Below are 21896 nucleotides of genomic sequence, written 5' to 3' on the forward strand. Positions count from 1 at the left end.
AAACTGAAATTTAAGTGGAGGTAAGACAACAACTCGATTGGGGCACCAACAGGGGCGTTTCGCGAGGGCCTGAAGGGCTTGGGCCCACACCGAAACAAACTAAATAATGCCATAAAATGACATGATTATTGAAATATTTAATTGACTATATTCATCAAATTTTTGTACACCTATGTCGTACACTGGCAATACAATTTATTCGAATAATTTAAATAGTTTTCAAACTTATTAAAATATTTGTTGTATTTTATCAATTTGTTTAAAGGCTCATATAATTTAAATATTAAAAGTTGATTCTACTACTCTGTTTCGTCAAATCAATGCGGGCCTGCTTTAAAGCAGTTGAGCACGTAGAGCTGCCAGATCGTTCATTATGCGGCGCACGTTGAATTGCAAAAAGCCGCGGCGCTGCCCGAAAAATAACAAACTAGACTTGAATGCGAAGAAACTGTCCCTACGAACAGTCTGTGAAGCAAACCGATTTGGGCGATTTCAAATTGCTGAAGGCATTCGCAGCATTGGGTCAAACAGAAAGTTCTAAATTGGCCCAGTTAACAAGTGAGATTGCAATCTTTGTCATGCTCCAGTTCAGGGAACGTCTCCCTGAGCAGGTTCCAGTCGTGTAACTGCATACATACATAATGTTATTCATTATTTATTATTTAATTTCCTCCTTTTTTTTTGGGGGGGGGGGGGGGGGGGGGGGGGATTACAGATTTATGCTTAAGTGCAATTAAACTTCTTCAATTCAACAGGAAAATAAATTTCGGTTTCTTGATTTCATTATAAAGTAAACATATCAGTAAACAATGTCTCTCCGTTTTTGAAAGTTATAATTTTTTATTCGTTATTCAAATCATAGTGTTAAGAACTATATAAGCTATGAAATCAAATTATCTTATTGACAATACAAATTAAAATTCACTTTTTTGGAAGAGTTTTGAAAGTTATTTCCCATATTTATACCCCTTTAGATGCTAGTATAAAGTTGTTGAAATGTACAGAACGCAAAGAAAGATAGAATTTAGAACGTAAGGAGTGCAATGTGCTTAGACCACCTCTTAAACAATGGACAGAGAATAAAAAGTTCACAGATAAAACCTTTTTTTTATGGGAAAGTATGCAAAATAATGCTTTATGGATCCCACGGTAGAGCTAATTGTCATCAAGAGTAAAGGTTCGTGCAAAGCATAATTAATACACAAGTTGCTTAGGCATTTAAGGAAATACCGAAACAAAAATTCTAGACCTTCTTCAAGATACGAAGAGTTTGTTTTTTTTTTATATGTTTAATAAGTTTGCGAGAGAAACCAAGAATTAATGTTACAATGTTAAACGAAGTAATCAGGAAGAGGAAATTATTTCCATCCTCTCGGAGAATTAGAATTTTTTTTATCCAATCACTATTTTCTACAGAATTGTGTGTGAGACAGACATTTTAATAATTGGTAAAAAAACTCCACAGCTTTTAAAAGCATGAAAACTGCTTGCACTGCTTTGGCTTTACCGACCACAAAATCTCTATGGCCTAGTGGAGAGAGTTCTTAGCTTTTAATGCGAAGTTTTATTTCCATTCGAAGCAAACTGCAGCTAAGTTTATTCATTTATTCAAAGGCACTTCTAATAAGCAGCCTTGTTTAAAATCTAATCTTTTTCAAAACTTGATATATAAATAGATGCTAGAAAAGCGAAGATTGCATTTTACACACTAGTAAAATAAGAGTCCAATTACTTATTTGTCTGTGTGATATTTAAAACGAAAGAAGGGTGTTTGGTTTAAACATATTATTTAGTAGATATATTATATTTTTTCTCTCTATCACAAAGCCAAAACATTCAGATTATTTATTGTGTTCCATTAAAACAAATTGTCAATTGAGTAGATATATGTATATACATATATGGACTATTTACATATATATATATACATACATTTATATAAGATTTGATTCAATACATAGACACGATTTCGTTTATTATTTTAATACATTACATTTTTAAATAATTAGATTTAGTTGCTTTTACATTTTGCTGAAGATGATGGCTGTTCCTTGATTTAACTTTAGGTTTATGGAGAGGTTGACTTGGCTGTGGCATTATGTGGGCACAAAGTTTCCAGAATATGCCCACGTGATCGGTTCATTTCATTTCTTCTTCATCCTTTTCCTTCTTAACATTAAAAGTACAAAAATACATAAGACTTTATATGATTACAACAAATCCGCATTTCTCTCACACTCGCACGACAAAATTTGAATAACAATTTTTCCGTTTTGTTCGCCATCAATGTACGCATATATGTATGTTTGTATATATATATATATAATTGAATCCTATGTAAAACATTAAAAAAAGAGTTACAAATAAAAGAAGAGCCAGAGAGAAGAAAACGTATGTTTCTTTTTAATTTATGCAATAGGCAACAATTAGAATTAGCAAATGGTGCAGCAGGTGGTGCAGACTTGCGGACCGGCTCTTTAACCCTCCTGCCCAAAGTCCTCTGTGAATTTACGCAGCTTGCTCAAGTCTTCCTCGTTGACAGTGGGTTTCGTGCGCGACAAGGACTTCAGCATATCGCGCTGCAACGAAATAAATTAGAGTTAGATATTTTAAGAGCTACAAAACTAATCACTATCTTCTATTAATACATACCATAGTCACAGGGGGTTCAAACAGTTTATCGCTGGGCACATCCATCCAATTCATTTCAACGGCTCCATCATCGCCTGGCGAACATGGGACCAAAAGGTCATTGACAGTTTCATCCTTATTTGTGGGACTGGGACCCGTAACCCGCTTGAAATGGGTTGCTGTTTGTACCTTTCGTACGGGCTCCATGAGGGCATCGCGCACCACAATGGATATATCTGCGCCAGAGTATCTAATCATCGACGAGAGAGACAATGACAATATTGAGATTTTATTCACTGCAATTGAGATGGTTGTTCTCACCCCTCGGTCTTGCCGGCCAGTTCTTTAAGATCCTGTTCGGTCAGCACGTGTGTAGTATTACCCAAATGTATTTTAAACATAACCAATCGGGCATGAGCCTCCGGCAAAGGAATGTATATACGCTTCTCGAAACGTCTCCGAATAGCAGAATCCAATACCCAGGGTATATTGGTGGCTCCCAATACTAGGATACCATCCGTATCATTGCCCACTCCTTGCATTTGCACAAGAAACTCGGTTTTAATGCGTCGCACGCTGTCGTTCTCATTGTCCGATCGGGCTGAGCACATGGAATCGATTTCATCAATGAATATAATCGATGGCTTATGCTGGCGAGCCAGCTCAAAGAGATTCTTAACCAATTTCTCGGACTCGCCCAGCCATTTAGACATCAAATCCGAACTGGATACTGAGAAAAATGTCGAGCGATTCGCTTCCGTGGCCACAGCCTTGGCCAGATAGGATTTACCCGTACCGGGTGGTCCAAATAGCAATATACCCTTCCATGGTATTCTTTTACCGGTGAAGAGCTGTGGAAATTTAATCGGCAATATAACTGCCTCTTTGAGGGCCTCCTTGGCAGCATCCAAGCCAGCCACATCGGACCATTGCACTTTCGGTTTCTCTATGACAATTGCATCCGCCAGTTTGCTTTGCAATTTCTTCTTTTCAGGATCATCGCCATCATCATCGTCACTATCAGATTTCTTATCCTTATCATCCTTCGATGTGGACTCGCCGCCCTCTTTGAGCGGTTTCTTTTTGCCCTTCTTCAAGTATTCCTTGAGTTTCTCGGCGCGATCTAAATACTGCAGACATTTTGCCCGTATAGAATCTTTGGCCTTCTCACCCTGAGCTTCATCTAAATTTGTATGTGGATGGCAAACGAATAAGATAATCAATGATAAATTAAGGCTTTTTATATTCACTTACACTTAATAGTATGAAGAAAATACTCAACGCCATGCTCATACAGCCGCAAGGCCTCGGCATAATTCTTATTACGATCCTCTTCCGTGGCCTTTGTCACCAGATCAATGGCCTTCTGTAGGGTAGTGCCGGATGCCATGGTGACTTTGATGCTAAAGAAAAAAAACGTCAAGGACGTATCAAAACAGAAAAGTAAGTATAAAGTGTTTCAATGTTGTCATGCAGCAGGATTAAGAGATCGGCGAGGCTTCAAGATCTGACGGGAAAGGATTCAAATACAAAGTAGTTATAGCTCTGAATCCAATATAGCAAATAATCCTTAACTAAATCCGATAATTTCTAGGTTCTTCGTTTACCGATCGGCTATCCGTTAACTATGCGTCATCACGAAGCCATGGAAATGCGTCAGTGCTTAGAACGATCCTTAATGCCGGATGGGTATTGGGGGTAACATCTTATTGTCTATCAAACATTTACTTCATCGAATTGTTAACGCCTTCCCAGCATCCTCCTCTTTAATCAATTTGCCCCCAAAAAAATCATGGATTTGTTTTCTTTTTGGTATGTCGATATTAGTTCTTCCGGTATTTCGTTTTAATGGAATGAAATATTTGTTTAACTCGGAACAATTCTTCTTTACCAAGGAATTGAATGGTTTGTATCGAATTTTCATTTCATTTTCGTCGTTGTTGTTTTTTCTTGTTTTTTTTTTTTTGGTGTTGCGTCTATGACTAATAAGGGGCCAGGCCAGAGACAAAAACAACTTGGATGACGTTTTTTCTTACTCTTATTGTTATCGTATTTTTGTTGAAACTCACTTGGATTTCGTAGATATGAATTGTCCCTGGCTTAAATTTGGAACAGCCCCAAGGAATTACTAAATATTATTTGCAACTGCGATGTAAAACAACAAAAAAAGAGTTTACTACTTTTGTTAGTTGCAGGGCTGCAGAATCATCGATGCCGCATCGACTAGAATATCGTTATCGACATTATCAGAGCAAAGTTATCGACGTTGGCGGAGCAAACCTATCGTAATCGACATTTTCAACACTAGTGCAGTGTTGCCAGAATTTAAATGTCAAAACCAGCTAGATTTCTAAAAAAACGGACGATTTCCCGTCCGTAAAATTGCGAAAAATAATCCAGAACGCAGTGCTTTAGCATGTGGTTTCAATATACATAAATTTGTATTGTATTATATCGTTTATTTATTTTACAGTTATGGCAATAATCAACTAGTGGCAGCACTGATAGTAGAGTTGCTCTTTAAGAAGTGGAAGAATCGCTAGATAACACAAGGTAGAAGAAGAGGTGTGGAGGAGAAAGCCTGTGTCAGGGACAAAGCAAAGCCAAAAAAAAAGGAAAAACCATATAGAGTTCTTAAAACATGGGTGTACCAAAATTCTTCCGTTACATCAGTGAGCGGTATCCGTGCTTGTCGGAGTTGGCCCGAGAGCATTGTGTGAGTACTGGCAGCCACATCTGCATTCGCCTTGGGTCCACTAATCCTTTTACAACCACCCCCATCTCCCCATGTGCCAACAGATACCTGAATTTGATAATCTGTACCTTGATATGAACGGTATAGTCCATAATTGCTCCCATCCGGATGATGCTAATATCCATTTCCACCTTGAGGAGGATCAAATTTTTCAGGATATTTTTAACTATGTGGAGAAGCTATTCCATCTGATCAAGCCGCAGAAGCTGTTCTTTTTGTCCGTCGACGGAGTGGCTCCACGTGCCAAAATGAATCAGCAGCGTAGTCGTAGGTTTCGAACCGCCCGCGAAGCGGAACAGCTTGAGACCAAGGCCTCGCAAAGGGGCGAGAAGCGTCAGCACGAACGTTTCGATTCAAATTGCATTACGCCTGGAACGGTGTTTATGGAGCGCCTGCAGCTGGCCTTACGTTCATTTCTGCGCACCAAAATCTCGTTGGATCCTCTATGGCAAAAGTGCAGGGTTATCCTCAGCGGCGAAGAGACGCCCGGAGAAGGAGAGCATAAAATCATGGATTACATACGCTACTTAAAGTCGCAGCCAAATTTCGATCCCAACACCCGTCACTGTCTATATGGTTTAGATGCTGATCTGATCATTTTGGGACTCTGCACACACGAATTGCATTTCGTTGTTTTGCGCGAGGAAGTGAAATTCGGAAGGAATGTTAAACGGGCCACCCTTGAGGAGACACGATTCTATCTTCTCCATTTGGGCCTATTGCGAGAGTATTTGGAATTGGAGTTCAATGAATTGTCGACGAAGGAAAAGAAATTGGATGTAGCTCAGTTAATCGACGATTGGGTCCTAATGGGATTTATGGTCGGCAATGATTTCATTCCAAATTTACCCTGTTTGCACATCTCTTCAAATGCCCTACCATTGCTGTATAAGACTTACATTCAGGTTTATCCTCAATTGGGCGGCAATATTAACGAGCGTGGCAAATTAAATTTGCGGCGATTGCAAATCTTTATGACCGCCTTGTCCGAGGTGGAGCTGCAGCAGTTTGAGGACCATTTCGATGATCTCAAGTATATGAATGCTAAAACAGAAGCATTTGATGTCGACGTCAGTGAGATTCAGAGTGCCAGTGCCAATGGAGAGAGTTTTAATTCCGATTTGGTTGCATTGATTGATAATAGTATGAAGGCAAGTAGCGAGATTGATTTCATCATAACGGTAGAATTTGTTCGTTTTAACCTCAATTTAAAAAACAAAGAAAAAAAACATGTACATACATACATATATAATTGTGTGTACCTACATAAAAAGTATACTTAGATTGTTAATCTGTCTATATACCATTTAGCTCTATGACTACGATAGCGATGACGAGGAGCACTTTGAGGATTTGACTGATGAGGCATCATCCTTGCGACACGAATTCCAAAACTATAAACGCAACTATTATAGGAACAAGTTCAAGCGTGAAATGAAGGGTGATCTAGTCGAAGAGCTAACACATCATTATATCACTGCACTGCAATGGATTCTAGATTATTATTATCGTGGTGTACAGTCCTGGGATTGGTATTATCCCTTTCATTATGCACCATTTATAAGTGATCTCAAAAATATCGAAAACGTGAAAATCCATTTTCAATTGGGCAGACCATTTCTACCCTTCCAGCAGGTAAGTCTCGACTGGAATTACAGATTGTATTTATTTCTTTTTGTCTTGCGTTTTTACAGCTTCTAGCTGTCTTGCCAGCGGCTAGTTCCAAGCTTTTGCCAATAGCCTATCATGATCTGATGTTGAATCCGGACAGCGCACTAGCCGAATTTTATCCCACTGAATTTGAAAGCGACTTAAATGGCAAGAAACATGATTGGGAAGCAGTCGTTCTGATACCTTTTATAGACGAGCGACGTCTTCTCGAGGCTATGAGGCCCTGCGAGAATTGTTTAACCACAGCCGAGCGATCAAGAAATCAGCATGGCCCCATGTATCAATATGACTTTAGCGAACAGTCTGTGGGCTCAATGCCATCTCTGGGTCCCATCAAAGCCCTGCAACATGTCTTTTGCACGGAGACCGCAAGGTGGGCGAAAGAGATCGCTCTGAATCTGCCAGAGAGCGTCTGTGTGGAGCTGCCAAATAAGGCAAGGCATGTCTTCTTTCCTGGATTCCCCACCATGAAGCATTTGCCGTTTAATGTAGGTTCTTTTTCTTGACAATTTGACTTTTGATATCTAACCATAAAATTGGATCTTAAATATCATTCATAAATTTAGTTTGAGCTTCGCAATGATCGCGTGAAAGTGTTCGAGCAAGTTAGCCGCAATCAGAATATGGTATTAATGCCATTGAAGCGCACCTTGGAGGACACCTTGACTGCAGTCGCTGGACAGTATTTGGAGCAGGTGGTTCACATTGGCTGGCCGCATCTGATCAAGGCCAAGGTGGTGAGGGTCGCTACAAGAGATGAGCGTGTAGATGAAAACGGTTTATCAGCGAATGATTCACGACGATTTGATTCGGAAGGCAAATCACTGCAGGAACAGTTAAGTTTTTTGTCCATTTTTATCAGGTTCCATTGGTGTTAACACTTTGTTTTCTCTTACTTCAGTTTCTCCACTCGCATGGGCATCAAATTTGATAACTACGATGTCTTGGTCTATGTACGCACCTACGCTGGAAGCTCCGTTGAATTTGGCAAGAATTGCTCAGTTTATACGAAAGATGCCTGGAGCAGTACTGTCACTGGGTATCCAGCCCAAGGATTAGTTGCGAATCTGGCCGTACACGAGAATATGAAGAATCAGTTCCGGAAGATTGAGGAACTCTTTCCAGTTGGCAGCCAAGTGTTTTTCATAGGCAATCCATATTATGGCAGTGAGGGAACTGTCCTTGATCCCCTTTTGGTTTATTCCTGCGGTCGGGTGCAAGGTGAGTGCTTGATTTGCTCTGCAGATTTTGTAACAAATGGGACTTTTCATTCTTTTTTATCTTTGCAGTCAATATACGTGTACACCCAGAACCAGATCTTCAGGCAGCTCGTTTGCTACAAGAAGAGCGGGAAAATGACTACATTAACTCCTATGAGGCTTGCCGGTATCTAAACATCAATAGCAAGGCTTTGGGTCGTCTTACGGGCACAGTTTGGGTTGTCCTTGGACCGCGTCGTGAGAAAATGGAAAATGTTGCCAAACACAATATTGGTCTCCAACTGAAGTATCCACGGCAAAATGAAGAGCGGGCCGGCTACTGTCAGCGTTTAAATAATCAATGGTTCTTCTCGACTCTGGCTCTAGAGCTAATGCAGACCTACTGCGATCTGTACCCCAACGTAGTGGCCTATTTCTCCATTGCCAATGATCGCAACGAGTTCATCTACGAGGAGGATATATACCCAGATGCCGTGGGTCAACATAATATTGAGGATCTGGCCAATTGGATTCGCCAGCAGCCGCATATGAAAGTGGAGCGCAATACCTGTGGCTCCAAGACTGTTTGCAAGGAAACAGTGGAGCTTCTGCTAACGACCGTCGATGAGTTACGATCACTGCCCGTGAAAGATGTGAAGCTGCAAGTCAAGCCTCATTTGTTAATTAAACCGAATGTCACTCTACCCGAAGTATACAGAGCGCGTCGAACCGTGCGACTGTTTGATCGTGTCATTGTAGTGCGCACAATTTACATGGTGCCCCTGGGCGCGAAGGGCACTGTGATTGGCATACACCTGGTAAGCGATCCGAATCCTGTGCGGTTGGAGTGTGTCAATTCCGTCGAAACATTCTGTGATATTCTGTTCGACAAAACGGTACCCAACTGCAATGACATACACGGTATAGCCGAGGAGCGGGTCTACAGGGTGCCCGAGAGTGCTCTCGTCGTGATATTTACTTCGAATGGTAAGTGAAGGATATTATTCGAACGATTGTGTTATATCTATTGAATTCAAATTCCCAAATTAATAGACGGAAAGGCACAGAAATCGCAACCGCTGCAGCAAAGGCAACAGGATACGGTCCAGAAACCACAACAGCATCAAGCCCAAGCTGGCAGCTCCAACAGACGGTACATCACTGCTGCTGGCACCAAAACGAATCAGATAACGATGAAGACAGATATAGCCGATGAGTTCGTTAAGCCAGTGGACAACAACGCAGGGCCCGGAGTTGGTGCCAATTGGCGAGACGAAGCCAAAGATACTCAGCGCCGACAACAGCAGTTAAAGCAACACAAGGATGTTCCAAAGCCAGATCGGACATCGGGACTGGGACCGGGACCGGGACCGGATAATAGGGCCAAAAGTCGCGGCAAGAATGTAGGTGCTCCTCAGGATCAATCTTTGCAGTCCACATCTTCACCAAACAGCGGTGCCAACTGGCGAGAAAAGGCCAAAGAAACTCCTTCGTCACAGGATCAAACGTCCACATCGCCACCAAGGACTACTGCCGCCAACTGGCGTGAACAGGGTAAAAGTAATCAGCGTCAACAAGAAACGCAACATTATAAAGATGGTGGAAAGACACCAAATCGCCAGCAAGGCGGCTCCAATGATGGGGGTAATTCTCAAGATCAAACTTTGGCTCTAAAGAACCTCTTGGGTATACAGAAGTTTGATCAAAAGCCAACAGCACCTCACCAGTCATCTCTACCCTTACCTTCGATGGCACAACAAATGCCTGTACGTTGATTAGCAAATGATTGCACTTGAAAAATGATTTATTGTTATTTCTTTGATTTGCATTTTCGTTTCAGAAATTACCAAAGCCTCCGCTATTTTGGCAGCAGGAGGCTCAGGCTGAACGCATTCAGAGTCAAGAATGGTATCGCAAACAACAAGACGAAAAGCCGCCATTGATGCATCAGCAGCATCCGTTGCAGCCACAACAACCACAACAACAACAGCAACTTCAGTATCAAACACAACAGCAGCAACAACACCAACACAAACTTCAATATCTTCAGAAACAGCAACCGCAACAATTCTACAGCAACAGCAATAATAATGTTTCCGCTCCGTTCCGTCAAAATGCAGGAATGACAATTTTCATTGGCAACAACAACTATCCGGCGTATCCGCCGCCACAACAACACCAACAACAACATCACCACCAACAACATAGGGCACAACAAGTAAAACAATATCAGCAGCATCAGCAGGATCAGCAAGGAAGCCGGTACTCATCTATACAGGATTTTGTGCCCATTCAGGCATATCGTCCAAAGAAAGGTCAACGCAAAGACGCCGAAAGCATTGAGGTTAGTAGTTTTTCTATTTAAATTTTAATTGCTCTCGTATGTATGTCTTTTACCCTTTTCGTTTGTAGTCAACACAAGCACCAGCAAAAGACAGCCGCAAGGAAAATGAAAAGAGCCAACCAATCGAACAAGTGGAGCCAGAGCAAGCAAAATGTTCGACAGCTGATGAGCAAGTTAGAGCAACATCATCGCAAACGATCACCAATAAGGTAGATTAACAAACAGAAAACAACAATAAAGAGTTCCCTCTATCTCTATCTCTCTCTCTTTCAAGACAATGCCCCAACGTAAGCAGCGTGTGCCCCGGATTGGAGCTAAATTTGATTTCGACTATATACTCCATTAAAAATCACAAATGTTCATTCAGGCAGCTTTTTACAAATTTTATGATATATATTCCGAATATTTAAAAGAAATTATTTCGAACTTTGATTTTTTTTTTTTAATATTGTGGTAGTATATAGTAGTATTAATTTGTATGTTTAATTTTTTTTTAATCATTACTCACTGTATCACGAAATACTAATCCTCAATTCAATTTTTTTTTGTAAATTTTTTTTTATTGTTAAATCGTTTTTCTATTCAAGCAATTTGTTCTGTAATGGAAATTCTTAAAAAAGTTATTAGTAGTTTAGTATTACTCTAAATGTTTTCGAGTAGCATCACATGCAACTTGGAATATTTTGAAAAATTTGACTAAAGACAAACAATAAGATAAGCGCAGTTGAGATTGTAATTAGGTGTCTAAAGTTTTGCTCATTAAGACATTAAATGTTAAGTATGAATTGTACTTTTAGCTTTGGCTGTACATTACACCACTACATCGGAAATTTAACTACATGTATGTATTTATATGTGTGTATTTTAGTTATTTTAATCTTAAAATTCCACACTCAGAAAAATCTATTTATGAACAGATAACACTGAAACACAGATATATAAATATATATATATATACGAAAAAAGACAACCTACGAATAAATAGATGTTAATTTAGAAATAATTATGTTTCAAAACGGAATCTATAACTGGAACTTCATTTAAAACTCAAGCAAATGTTTAAATTATATTTTTATTTTTTGTCCTTGTCACATTGTTTTCGATGGCGCAGAATGTCAACTTTGCTTAACTTTAATTCACATTTACAACTTTGACAATAATAATTGTTGCCTGTTGGTTCCTTCAACTGGTTTTGGTTTGTCGCCTCAGAAGTTGAAGGAATTTCTTTAGATTCTTTTGTCTTTTGTCCATCCCTCTTCTCTTTACACTTTGGGCGATGCTTTAATTGTTCAACTATATCGTAGTTGTCCAATTCAAATTCACACTTGTTACATTGCCATGGCATCGTCTGTAAATAGTCATCCATTGCCAAACTCCAATTGGCTTCATTTAGGCAACCATAAACCACATTTTCGGTAACATTTAGGCCGCCCTTTTCCAAGTTCGGAGTCATCGGATAATCCCTGCCGAAGGGATTGTTATCAAGCTTTACAGCATCCGAATGTTGGTTATAAAGCTTCTTCAAATCGGCAGGCAAAAGTCGTTTTAGGCCATAAGTAACATCCAGAGACATAAAATCTAAAATATCTTGCCAAAGATTATGACTTTTTTCGGTGTGGACATCATTTGATGGGTTTGTTGCGTCACTGCTATTAAGTTCTACGAGGAGCAAAGAAAAAGAGTAAAGGAAACTGAGTTAAAAAAATGTTATCGGCCGATGAGATTTATTTACCGTCTAATTTGGCATAGAGCTGTTTATGCCATTTGGCCCGCAAGTTGATGGCTTTAGTTAGCAGCTGTAAGCCACTTCCCGGCATGGGCAGGTCTAAGGCGAGCCAACCATCGCACACAATCCGACTTAGCCCCAAGTTGGTATCAATGCTATAGCCAAACAACAACAACGTCTGGGCAGCTGGCAACCGAATGCAGTTCATCAAATAGGGCTTGGCTGTTTCTAGCAGAGATCTGAATATAACCAGAACAGATTTGATTAATCCCGATGAATCATAGGCAATCCCTGTGTAAAGAGGGGCACATACTGGTAGCAAATTAATTGATGTCTTCGACTCAGCGGCTGCTTTGGTGTATAGTAGTCCGGTTTGCTCTCGAAATCACTTTCATTGAGTTTGAGAAGATCAAAATACTTTGCGAAATATGAATTAGGATGCAGCGAAAGGAACGGTTTAAGGCTGGTATGAAAAAACTGCTGGGAGCCGCCTTTGCAATAGTTGAATTCATCTGGCAGTGCCAATTGGGGATAGAAGCCGCTGACCAAAAGTAGTTTGAGCAGCACCACATCCCGATGTCGTTCCAAACGGGCAGAGCGCTCCAGAGTAACCAGTTGGCGATGATCATTTTGGAGGCGAAAGTCTACATCCCGTATATCTTCACTATGAACATCCTCATCCTGCTGGTCATCCAGTTCTCCATTTGACTGATGTTTTTTGAGCATTTTTCGTTGACGAGGTTGCTCGAAACGTTGACGTCGCTTCAGCGCCTTCAGCTGACGGAGTTCACCGTGACGCGTGGCCCGCTCGGAACTGCTTAAAGTCGCATTCGATTGAGGCTTGGCCATGTTGCAGCTTTCCAAAATGCGCTGGAACTGTTGACGCAGTTTTGTGACCTCGTAGAAGCGTTGCTCTTCAATCCCTAGACCATGACACCACTTTCTGGTGTTCTCTCGCCTCATCTTAAGCAATAGCCATTCACGATAGATGCGTATCAAGGTGAATAGATCGCCCTGATCCGACTCCAAGGGCTGACGCTGTCGCTCACAGCGCTGATCCTGATGCGCACGAGTGGTTAGGGGATTTTGAACACTCAGCATGGCGGCCAGTGTAAGCAATTGTTCTACTTCGGGGAAAACACATCCCATTAGCAGCATTTTGCCAATGGTTAGATCGACTGGTAGATTCGACAATGATCTGCCCAAGGGCGTTATCTTCTCATCCACACTTAGAGCACTCTGCAAACATACAAACGAATGACAATTGAATGATTTGATTATATGGAAACCATATTCCTTACATGCTGCTTTAAGCCCAGAATAGTTTGCTCTATGCGTTCACCTTCTGGCGCTTCAATGAAGGGAAATTCTCTGACATTTGGCAAACCCATTGATACCATTTGCAGTAACATTGTGTCTAAGGGTACACGATAGATTTCAGGGGCTGGATACGCCTCGAAAGCTTCAAATTGCTGTTGTGGATAGAGACGGAAGCAAACCTAAAAGAACAATGAATAGCAATATAAGATGATTGCCGCCAACTGTTGACCAATTGTCGACTTACTCCAGGTCCAGTGCGGCCTGCTCGACCCTTCCGTTGTTCGGCCGATGATTTAGAGACCCAAAACTCCTTTAGACGTTGGCCCTTGCAGATGGCATCGTAACTCATTTCCTTCACCTTGCCGGAGTCAACAACAAAACGTACGCCATCAACAGTCAGTGAGGTTTCAGCAATATTTGTGGAAACAATGCACTTGCGATTCCCTTCGGGAGCATAGTCGAACACCTTATCCTGTTCGGCCAAGGCCAAGCCGCTGTGTAGAGGCAACACCAGCCAATGGGACTGTTCTCTAGCATATTCCCTAATGGCCTCGCAAACCGAATCGATTTCATTGACGCCACTAACAAAGATTAGGACATCGCCTCGTTCGGTAACTGGAAAAAAATATAGAAAAAAATTTGCCATAAAGAGAATATAGAGGTATGCAGATCCATTACCCACGTGGATACTGTTGATCAATTAGACTCAGAATTTGTACAAATGGAGCCGGATCTAGACGTGATCCTTGCATACGTTTGGATTTGGCACTAGCTTGACCTGCTTTTAACTCCAAGGCAGGCGGCGGCATATAGCGTAATTTTATGGGAAACAGCCGACCTGGAACTTGCACCAACGTGGCTCCTTCATCTCGGAAATAATTGTGAAATAGTTCAACGTTTATCGTGGCCGACATCAAAATCAATTTCAGGTCAGGCTTAGCTCTCAAAAGACATTTGGTAACACCCAACAAGAAGTCCCCAAAGAGATTCCGCTCATGAATCTCGTCGAGAATGAGAACATCATATTGCTCGAGATTAGCCGCCACGGCCAATTGCCGCAACAAGAGACCCTCAGTGATGAAAATAATGTTGGTTCGTTGGGTTTTACTTCGCTCGAAGCGTATCTGAAAACCCACTTTGGAACCATAGTCGTCTAGCAGCTCGTGGGCCACACGCTTTGAGAGGGAAACACAGGCCAGGCGGCGAGGTTGAGTGCAGGCTGAGGGGATGAAATTCGAGGCAATTAGCATCAGTGCTAGCTAACGAATATTTTTTAATGCTTACCGATACTTTTGAAACCGAATTCGTAAAGAAATTGTGGTACCTGGGTAGATTTTCCACATCCTGTATCCCCGGCCACGATAACTACTCTTGAGGAAGGAGAGTCCAATGCTGTTTTCAAATCTTCTTTGTATCTGGCTATGGGCAGTTGTTTTTGGGCTTCTCTCAGTTTCTTAATTTTCTGAAATTTTTCCTTCTGCTTGAAGTCCATATAAATTAGCACTAATTGCTGGAACTGCGCTTCAACTTCGCTTAGTTTCTTCTGCTTGTCTGGTCTCGCTTTCATTAACATGGCCAAATGTTTTCCCTTGTGATAGGGTTTCACATCCTTATATTCGGCTTCACTGAGAAGAGAAGGTAGCTCTGGCTGGCCCATGGAACGCAGCATAGATTCATATTTCTGGACAAACTTCCAGAAATCCGTTTCATTCTCCACCAGACTGCAGGACTGACGTTTTTGAGCATGCTGCAACAAATAACTCAGTTGGGATTTATGATCGAGAAAGCTAAAGTTTACAAGATTAATAGGAACGTTCTTTTTCCGGCTCTTCGAAGACATTTTCTAAACAATATTTGAGGGCGACAGTTGATAGTTTTCGATAAAACCAAACCAACCTCAGTGTGAACAGCTGTTAAAGGTATCGAGTACTTTTTACAATATTTATTTAAATTTATATTGATCAACAAAATGCCTTAATTATCCTGCAATGTTTTTCTACCACATAGCCCGTTGGACTCCCGAGAGTTTATTATAGTCGGCCAGGTGACGCCAAACTATACGACTTAGCCGATATTTGTGGACAACGCCGCGGGGTCGTGACGTAAGTGCACACCGCTCCCGCACTCGAACTAGCGAAGAATCTCGTGGAAATGCGGCAATCTCTGCGTCCGCTACTTCACGCAACTCCACGGGCAAAATATCATTCTTACGTAGCGAATTTACTCGCAAACGCTCTTTGGCATGCTCGCTCACACATTTCCGACGCTTTACATCACGTATCATTTTCCAATCAGCATATTTCGTCCGGACTTGCTGCATCTGTAAAACATTTTTTTAAATCAACATATATCAAATACTATTTCAAATACTAACCCCACAACCGGCATATTGTATGGTTTGACTGACAAAGCCGCCAATACGGCCTAGGGAATTCATTGCTAGTTGTTTTGTTTTTCTTCAATACGCTCTAATATAATCCTGATAGGTAGTGCTATCGATATTCTTTCAAGTGTTTGACTCGATAGCAAGTCAGCTGACTTTTTGTGCCAGTGTCTGCCTTTCGGGCGAACTGCGATTTCTTGAGTAGTCCACTTTTTATAATTCAATTTTAAGCTAGTTCCAATTAAATGTGATAAAAAGAAGCTTATCGGCTTGCCTCTATTATTAAAAGCGATGTTTTCTCTCCCATAACTGACTGAATTATTGCAGTTTTCATTAATAACTCTACGTTTTACATAATAAGTGTTCACTCTGTTTGTGTGTGTGAGTTGTTGGACTCTTACTAGTTTAATTGACAATTGCTCAAAAATATTTATACCAATCTATAGGTAAGTGGATATTTATAGGCAATGTTCATTAGCTTACATATACACATATAACATATAAAAATACAAAAAAAAAAAAAACTGGCTAATATATGGACATATCGATAGTTGAGTATCTCTGCATTAAATTCAGTGCTGCAGAACTAGCTTTTATTCTTAAAGCTATATACTCTTATATACTTCTATATATATGTACATATATTTCACTACCATGTGATCAATTCTGCAGTTGCCAAATTGATTTTAGTCGATTTAAAATAATAATTAGCACATCTATTAAACAAACAACTACTGTAAAATTATATATAATCTTCAAATTTTTTGGAATTTCTAAAAAAACTCGAAATATATAGTTGGCTATATAATTTTGTATGCCATCACTAATACTAATTCATGAAAAAGTAACGAGCTATTTGCCACTCACCGGAGCACGTTGACAAGTCGCGTGCTTGAATGGGGCAAGGAAAATTCATATTGGAAAAGTTATCGATGATTTGTCTACTTTTGCCCCCAGTTTCATGTGCATGTGTATATCGGCTCTAGTGGGAACCCGAACCCTTCTCTTCTCCTCACTGACGACTTTTTTCACCCCAGTAGCGAACCGATTAGAAAGCAAATGTAATACAAAAATTTTATTTAGAACAAGAAAAAAAAGATAAAATTAAGAAAAAATAAAAGCAATTACACATAAGAGAACGGTACAAACTGAACAATCGTGACTAAATTACCTTTTCCATCTCATCCTCCTTCATTTGCCCGCCAGTTGCCGCCTGCAAATCACAAATTCGAGCCGAAGTGGAAGAAGCAGACAGGAAACAGCAGAAGTCGAAAATCGTGAGAGAAGATGCCTTCCAGTGATCCATTGCCGCCCAAGGAGGGGGCCCTGTTCCGTAAGCTACTGGTAAGTGGCCGGGCTTCAAAACAGAACCAACTATTGGGCAGTACCAAATGGAGTGCGTGAGTGTGCGCCTGTGTGTGAGTGAGTGTGTGTGAGCATGTGAACCTAACCTCAAATGGTTTTTGTACTTCAATTTTTTTTGCGGCAAAAAAAAGTGATGGATAATTGTGTTGTTTTGAATTGTAATTTTGTGTAAATCTTCTGCAGAAATGCTACGAACTGAAGCAATACAAAAATGGTCTGAAGTTGGCCAAGCAAATCCTATCAAATCCCAGATACACGGAGCATGGCGAAACCCTGGCCATGAAGGGTCTAACCCTCAATGGTTTGGGCCGTCGTGACGAGGCCTATAAATATGTCCGTTTGGGTCTGCGCAACGATTTGCGATCCCATGTCTGTTGGCATGTCTACGGGTTGCTGCAGCGCAGCGATAAGAAATACGACGAGGCGATCAAATGCTATCGCAATGCCCTCAAATGGGAAAAGGACAATTTGCAGATCCTGAAGGACTTGTCACTGCTGCAGATTCAAATGCGTGATCTGGAGGGCTACAAGGAGACCCGTCATCATTTGTTCACCCTACGACCATCGCAGCACGCCTCCTGGATTGGCTTCTCAATGAGCTATCATCTACTTGGCGACTATGAGATGGCCAACAACATTCTGGAGACGTTCAGTCAATCTCAGACATCGATCGTGAGTAACCCAATGGGAAAAAGAATCGGCTAGATTCTAGATTCAGGCCACTAGGGTGGCCTGATGAACCTACATATGTAATACCCTTTGTGTTTTTCTTCTGATTTGATTTGCTTATGTTTAGGAGGCCCATGATTATCGCCACTCCGAGTTATTGCTCTATCAAAATCAGATACTCATCGAATCATCGGATCTGCAGAAGGCACTGGATCATCTTATTAAATATGAGTCACAGATTGTGGATAAATTGGCTGTTCGCGAAAGCATGGGTGATTTGTATATTAAATTGAATCAAGAGGAGAAGGCAGTGCCTATTTTCGAGGCATTGATTAAACGCAATCCCGAAAACGTCTTGTACTATGAGCAGCTTTTGAAAGCAAGAAAGCTGACCGAATCCAGTTCGATAGTGGCTGCATATCGTGAATATCAAGCTCAATACCCATATGCCCTGTGTCCACGGCGATTGCCATTGAATATAGCTGAAGGTGATGAATTCCGTCAGGTGGCCGATGAATATCTCCGCCGTGGTTTAAGGAAGGGCATACCCCCGTTGTTTGTGAATGTGCGCAGTTTACATCAGAACCCGGCGAAGGCTTCGATTATAGAGAAACTGACGCTCCAGTACTTTGAGAATTTGACTCGCTCTGGTCATTTTTCACGCGAAGATGCCGACAACGGTGTTGCCGTGGAGCCAGCTTCAGCTTTGGTTTGGACTGCTCTGTTCTTGGCCCAACATTATGATTATATGCGGGATACGGATCGAGCCTTGGAGTATATTAATGCTGCCATAGACCATACGCCCACCCTAATCGAGCTGCTCATAACCAAGGGACGAATATTTAAGCATGCTGGTGATCCTGTTGAGGCTTATGTCTGGTTGGAGGAGGCCCAAAGCATGGATACGGCAGATCGGTATGTGAAAAAGCGTTTCCTTATTATCCGTAGTATCTTTAATATCTTTGTTTTTAATTTGTCAGGTACATTAACTCCAAATGCGCCAAGTATATGCTGCGAGCCAATATGGTCCAAGAGGCCGAGGAGATATGCTCGAAGTTCACTCGCGAAGGTGTCTCCGCCATGGATAATCTGAATGAGATGCAATGCATGTGGTTTCAAACCGAATGTGCCCGAGCCTTCCAGCGCATGGGTCGTTGGGGCGAAGCCCTAAAGAAATGCTATGAAGTGGAGCGTCATTTTGCTGAAATAATTGAGGATCAATTCGATTTCCATACGTATTGCATGCGTAAAATGACTCTGCGCGCCTATGTTGGTCTGTTGCGTCTCGAGGATGTTCTCAGGCGACATCCATTCTACTTTAAAGCAGCCAAATGTGCCATTGAGGTTTACATTCGGTTATACGACAAGCCACTCAAAGCGGAGACAACCATTGAGGAAATCGATATAGGTATGTATATAGGCACATAAATTTCGATATACACAGGAGCACTGAATTGATTGTCTAAATTTTATTCTTGCAGAAAATCTGCCACCTTCCGAGCTGAAGAAACTGCGCAGCAAACAGCGCAAGGCCAAAAAGAAAGCCGAATTGGAAAGTGCCCAAGCGGCGCAGGCCCAAGTAAAGCGAGAGCAGCATCAAAAATCCAAACAGCAGGCGAATCAGGAAACCGATCCAGATGCCCCACAACTGGACGAACTTATTGCCGAGAAACTGGAACGTCCCGATGATCCGCTGGATAAGGCCACCGAGTTCCTTAAACCGCTGCAGCAGTTAGCCAAAGAGCGCATCGAGACGCATTTACTGGCCTTTGAAGTTTATTATCGCAAAAACAAATTGCTCTTAATGCTGCAATCGATCCGACGTGCCCGTTCGGTGGACCCAACTCATCCGGTGCTCCATAGTTGCATAATACGTTTCATGAAGGCCCTGCTACAGGCCACCAAGCAGGGCCCTCCATTCAATGGGCATGTCCAGCAGGTGCTGGATAAGGCCACCAAAGAACTGATAGGTCAAAAGACGCCACAGCAATTGAATGATGAGTTTATAGCTAAGCATAACGCTTCCATTCTGCATTTATACGAGGGAGCTCGAGGATTATACGAATTGGATCCCAGTAAAAAGGATCAGGCCGTCAAATTAATAACCAGCTACGATCTGAGCAAGCTTAGATTAGAGGTCAGTTTACCGGTTTACCCATTAGTACCATTACCCATTTGTAGGATTAACTTTGTGAATCCTTATTTAATTATATATTTTTGTACCTCATTTCTTTTGCAGGAGGCCATTCAAATCTACACAGCGTTGCGGGACGGCGATGTGTTTGGCGATTGCGAGACAGAGGCTAATGACTATCAACAAGCTTGTCATCAGCGTTTTCAATACGCTCGCATATTCCGCAACATTGAGGAGCTCGAGGCTCAGTTGCAGGAAAAGGAGAAGGCGGCAGCTGCTGCTGCTGCTGCCAAATTGCATGCCGAAACGGAGGACGAGCAGCAGCAGCAGCAACAACATAACCACCAACAACAGCAGTTGAATCATTTGGACTCGAGTAAACCCCCTTCAGTGGCGGCTGGGGCATCCTAAAATGGAATGTGAGAGACTGGTTACCAGCACTAATACCAACAACCAACAATAATTACAACAACAAATCAACCAACTTAACAACAATGAAACATCAATCAATCATTCAATCAATATGAACAGCAAAAAGCTTCAATTCAATAAACAACAAAAAACAAAAAAAAAAAGAAAACCCAAAAAAAAAAATCGAAATCAAACTAAATGAAGATACTACTAACATTCATAATGCACAAACCATAGACTCCTACCAATTCATCACAGTCATTGTGGTCCTCGTCGTCGTCTGGGATATCCTTTTTCGCGCTATTTTTGTTCTTAAGTTGTTCGTTCATTCTGGTAATTTTTCTAGGCCATTTTGTAAGCATTTTCCTTGTTTTGAATGCCTTTATTATTTCTTTTTTTTTTTTTGTTTTATTGTATGTACATATAAAGTCGTAAATAATTCTACGCCAATTGAGAGAGAAATAAAACCTTAATTATAACAATTATTATGTTGCATGCTGTAAACACAATCCACCACCCCACATTGACTATATAATCCACCAAAAACGTGTCCAAATCATCTGCCCAAGCATGTATATGTACTTGCAAATACGTATATATTTATTATAATTTTTTGTTGTTCTTTTCTTTGAAAAACTAAAAAAAAAATACCTAATACAAGACTAATGATATGCATCTGTAGTACACTTTTGGCGGGGTATTGGCATGGTGGCATTAATTATTAAATCGCTCTATATCCGGGCTAGAGAGCTATACGAGGCCTTTGATCAACGTTTATAGATTTCCACATTGGTCCAAATGTATCCAACGGAGTTCCACAATGTCGTGACTGTTCTAAAAGCAGTTAATATTATTTGTTTTCCTTCTCTTTTACAAAGTGCCCTGCTTCAAATTTGTTTACAATGAGTTCCCATGAAATCAGCTTGAAATTGGTGTGAGAAATGTTGACTTGACAAAATTCATTGTGTTTGATTAGTGTGTGTACCAGAAAGTTCCTCTACTTTGAATTAGTCTTTAAATAATTGTTAAACAAATAACAATTTAGAATCAAAGTGAACTATAGTTATTCCTGTTACCATAAAGTCGTTTGAGTGTTTAAATTGCCAGCATGGATGGACTTCGTTTTTATCATCTTCGCTTGGCGCTCAAATTGACTGCTCGCCTTTTTTTTCGCAAATGGATGGACCCATAGAGAACTATATAGATTAAGCAAAATCATTGGACCTCGGATGGATAAGCGTGAGTGGTGGTGAGCGGTTTACTGATTTTGATTCCGGTCAAAACGTCA

At 41.0% G+C, this 21896-nt stretch overlaps 5 protein-coding genes across 5 annotated transcripts; 2 read left to right on the top strand and 3 right to left on the bottom strand.

The window, feature by feature from the left end:
- Positions 1–1944: 1944 nt before the first annotated feature.
- Positions 1945–4842, bottom strand: LOC6652836 (vacuolar protein sorting-associated protein 4). The gene is made up of 5 exons (XM_002075402.4): positions 4701–4842; positions 3886–4034; positions 2953–3814; positions 2653–2881; positions 1945–2579 (listed from the first exon to the last, which is right to left on the bottom strand). Exons 2-5 carry the CDS (start codon positions 4019–4021, stop codon positions 2478–2480), a joined length of 1329 nt encoding a protein of 442 aa, XP_002075438.1. The 5' UTR covers positions 4022–4034; positions 4701–4842; the 3' UTR covers positions 1945–2477.
- A 258-nt stretch (positions 4843–5100) lies between these two features.
- Positions 5101–11019, top strand: LOC6652837 (5'-3' exoribonuclease 1). The gene is made up of 11 exons (XM_023181297.2): positions 5101–5347; positions 5431–6537; positions 6698–7021; positions 7081–7545; positions 7624–7892; positions 7959–8278; positions 8347–9243; positions 9310–10022; positions 10097–10600; positions 10669–10809; positions 10875–11019. The coding sequence occupies exons 1-11, from the start codon at positions 5273–5275 to the stop codon at positions 10944–10946; spliced, it is 4887 nt and encodes a 1628-aa protein (XP_023037065.1). The 5' UTR covers positions 5101–5272; the 3' UTR covers positions 10947–11019.
- A 637-nt stretch (positions 11020–11656) lies between these two features.
- Positions 11657–15555, bottom strand: LOC6652838 (probable ATP-dependent RNA helicase DHX34). Its single transcript, XM_002075404.4, has 7 exons — positions 14931–15555; positions 14329–14865; positions 13891–14261; positions 13628–13825; positions 12640–13565; positions 12333–12565; positions 11657–12259 (listed from the first exon to the last, which is right to left on the bottom strand). The coding sequence occupies exons 1-7, from the start codon at positions 15484–15486 to the stop codon at positions 11673–11675; spliced, it is 3408 nt and encodes a 1135-aa protein (XP_002075440.2). The 5' UTR covers positions 15487–15555; the 3' UTR covers positions 11657–11672.
- An 18-nt stretch (positions 15556–15573) lies between these two features.
- Positions 15574–16463, bottom strand: LOC6652839 (28S ribosomal protein S14, mitochondrial). The gene is made up of 2 exons (XM_002075405.4): positions 16021–16463; positions 15574–15966 (listed from the first exon to the last, which is right to left on the bottom strand). Exons 1-2 carry the CDS (start codon positions 16081–16083, stop codon positions 15643–15645), a joined length of 387 nt encoding a protein of 128 aa, XP_002075441.1. The 5' UTR covers positions 16084–16463; the 3' UTR covers positions 15574–15642.
- Positions 16464–16986: 523 nt separating this feature from the next.
- LOC6652840 (N-alpha-acetyltransferase 16, NatA auxiliary subunit) lies at positions 16987–21090 on the top strand. The gene is made up of 7 exons (XM_002075406.4): positions 16987–17090; positions 17236–17373; positions 17578–18066; positions 18191–18978; positions 19044–19471; positions 19545–20200; positions 20303–21090. Exons 2-7 carry the CDS (start codon positions 17317–17319, stop codon positions 20606–20608), a joined length of 2724 nt encoding a protein of 907 aa, XP_002075442.1. The 5' UTR covers positions 16987–17090; positions 17236–17316; the 3' UTR covers positions 20609–21090.
- Positions 21091–21896: the final 806 nt, after the last annotated feature.

Source organism: Drosophila willistoni, assembly GCF_018902025.1.
Source record: "Drosophila willistoni isolate 14030-0811.24 chromosome XL unlocalized genomic scaffold, UCI_dwil_1.1 Seg142, whole genome shotgun sequence".
NCBI lineage: Eukaryota > Metazoa > Arthropoda > Insecta > Diptera > Drosophilidae > Drosophila > Drosophila willistoni.